The sequence below is a fragment of the Asparagus officinalis genome, chromosome 1 (genome assembly GCF_001876935.1).
Source record: "Asparagus officinalis chromosome 1, Aspof.V1, whole genome shotgun sequence".
In the NCBI taxonomy this organism is placed as follows: Eukaryota; Viridiplantae; Streptophyta; class Magnoliopsida; order Asparagales; family Asparagaceae; genus Asparagus; species Asparagus officinalis.
Genome location: NC_033794.1, coordinates 79,346,036 through 79,347,416, shown reverse-complemented (window position 1 = coordinate 79,347,416; position 1,381 = coordinate 79,346,036). Strand labels below are relative to the sequence as shown.

The window sequence follows — 1,381 nt, the reverse complement described above, 5'->3', positions numbered from 1 at the left end:
ATGGCCAACAACAAGAAGATAAGCCTGAAGCTTCTGGTCGACAAGCAGCTGTCTCGAGTGGTGATGGCTGAATCAGACAAGGATTTCTTTGATATCCTGCTAAGTTTTCTGACAATGCCGATGGGGAGTGTCGTCAAACTCGTCGGAAAAGATTCATCACTAGGATGCATTGGTAATTTGTACAAGAGCGTTGAGGGCCTCGACAGCCAGCACTTTCAGACTGAGGCTTGCAAAGCCATGCTGCTTAATCCTCTGAATGCGGCGGGACTCCGCTGCGAGGATTTAGCAGTTAACGTTCACCCAAGAAGGTTCTTCAGGTGTCCGGAATCAGATTGCTGCTCCAAAGCCACCTGTTATTATAGCTCTGTTCCTAACGTGCGGTGTTCCTGCGGAAAGGAAATGAGTTATGCTGACGAGTGGAGAAAAGAAGACATGAATGCAGCTGGAGATCGCTGTTGCAATTTCAAATGAAATGCACGGGACTGCTAGTCCCGTGCATTTCAACCCAGCTTTGAAATGCACGGGACTAGCAGTCCCGTGCATTTCGTAAAAATTACACCGCAGCAAAACCGACTCTTTTCTTCCGAAAAGGGTCGGTTTTGCTGAATAAAACCATATGAGGTCGGTTTTGCTATTTAAATTGCCAAAAATGTTGATTTTCAAAATTTGTCCTTATCAAAATGGTTATGAGGTGGATGAGTTTGCTTGCAGGTTAAATTGATATTATTTGGGATGAAAATTTATCATGCCTTTAGAGTATTTAATAAAATGCCAAAGAGGGTTGTGGTTTCTTGAAATATGATAATAACAGGTCATGTACAGAGAAAATGTTATAGAGATATTATAACTGAAAAAAACGCAGAAAGTTCCAACTGAAATGTAAGTAATTATTAACTTGTTTAAATTGGGGTTTGTGTGATGTAAGTTTTATGATTTTAGGTTTTATATTACAGACCCATCTTAAAATGTTAACTTTAATAGTTACATGTTAACTATTCCTATCGTCTATTAACTATCACACCTATATCTTAACTGTCACCTGAACCTGTTAACTCTTGCTGTCGTATGTTAACTATCACCGTTGTCTATTAACTCTCACATTAACCTGTTATCTAGTCTGTTAACTATCACCATCGCATGTTAACTTTCATACGAACTTGTTACTTTCACGTTCACAAGTTAATTTTATAGTTTATTTTGAAATCTGACTGGTTTCTTTAAGCTTACGAAATTCTTCCACAATGAGCTACAAAAGTCTTGACAACTTATATTGCTTTACCAAAAGTGTAGTTCTACATAGCAATCCACACTAAGCACCAATTAGATTCTTTTTGCTATCAATTTGATACGTTTATTGTTAATACGATATATAATTAACAAA

General features: G+C 37.9%; 1 protein-coding gene across 1 annotated transcript; it reads left to right on the top strand.

Annotated features, from left to right (window-relative positions):
• LOC109836327 lies at positions 1 to 471 on the top strand. The gene has a single exon (XM_020404192.1). The coding sequence runs from the start codon at positions 1 to 3 to the stop codon at positions 469 to 471; it is 471 nt and encodes a 156-aa protein (XP_020259781.1).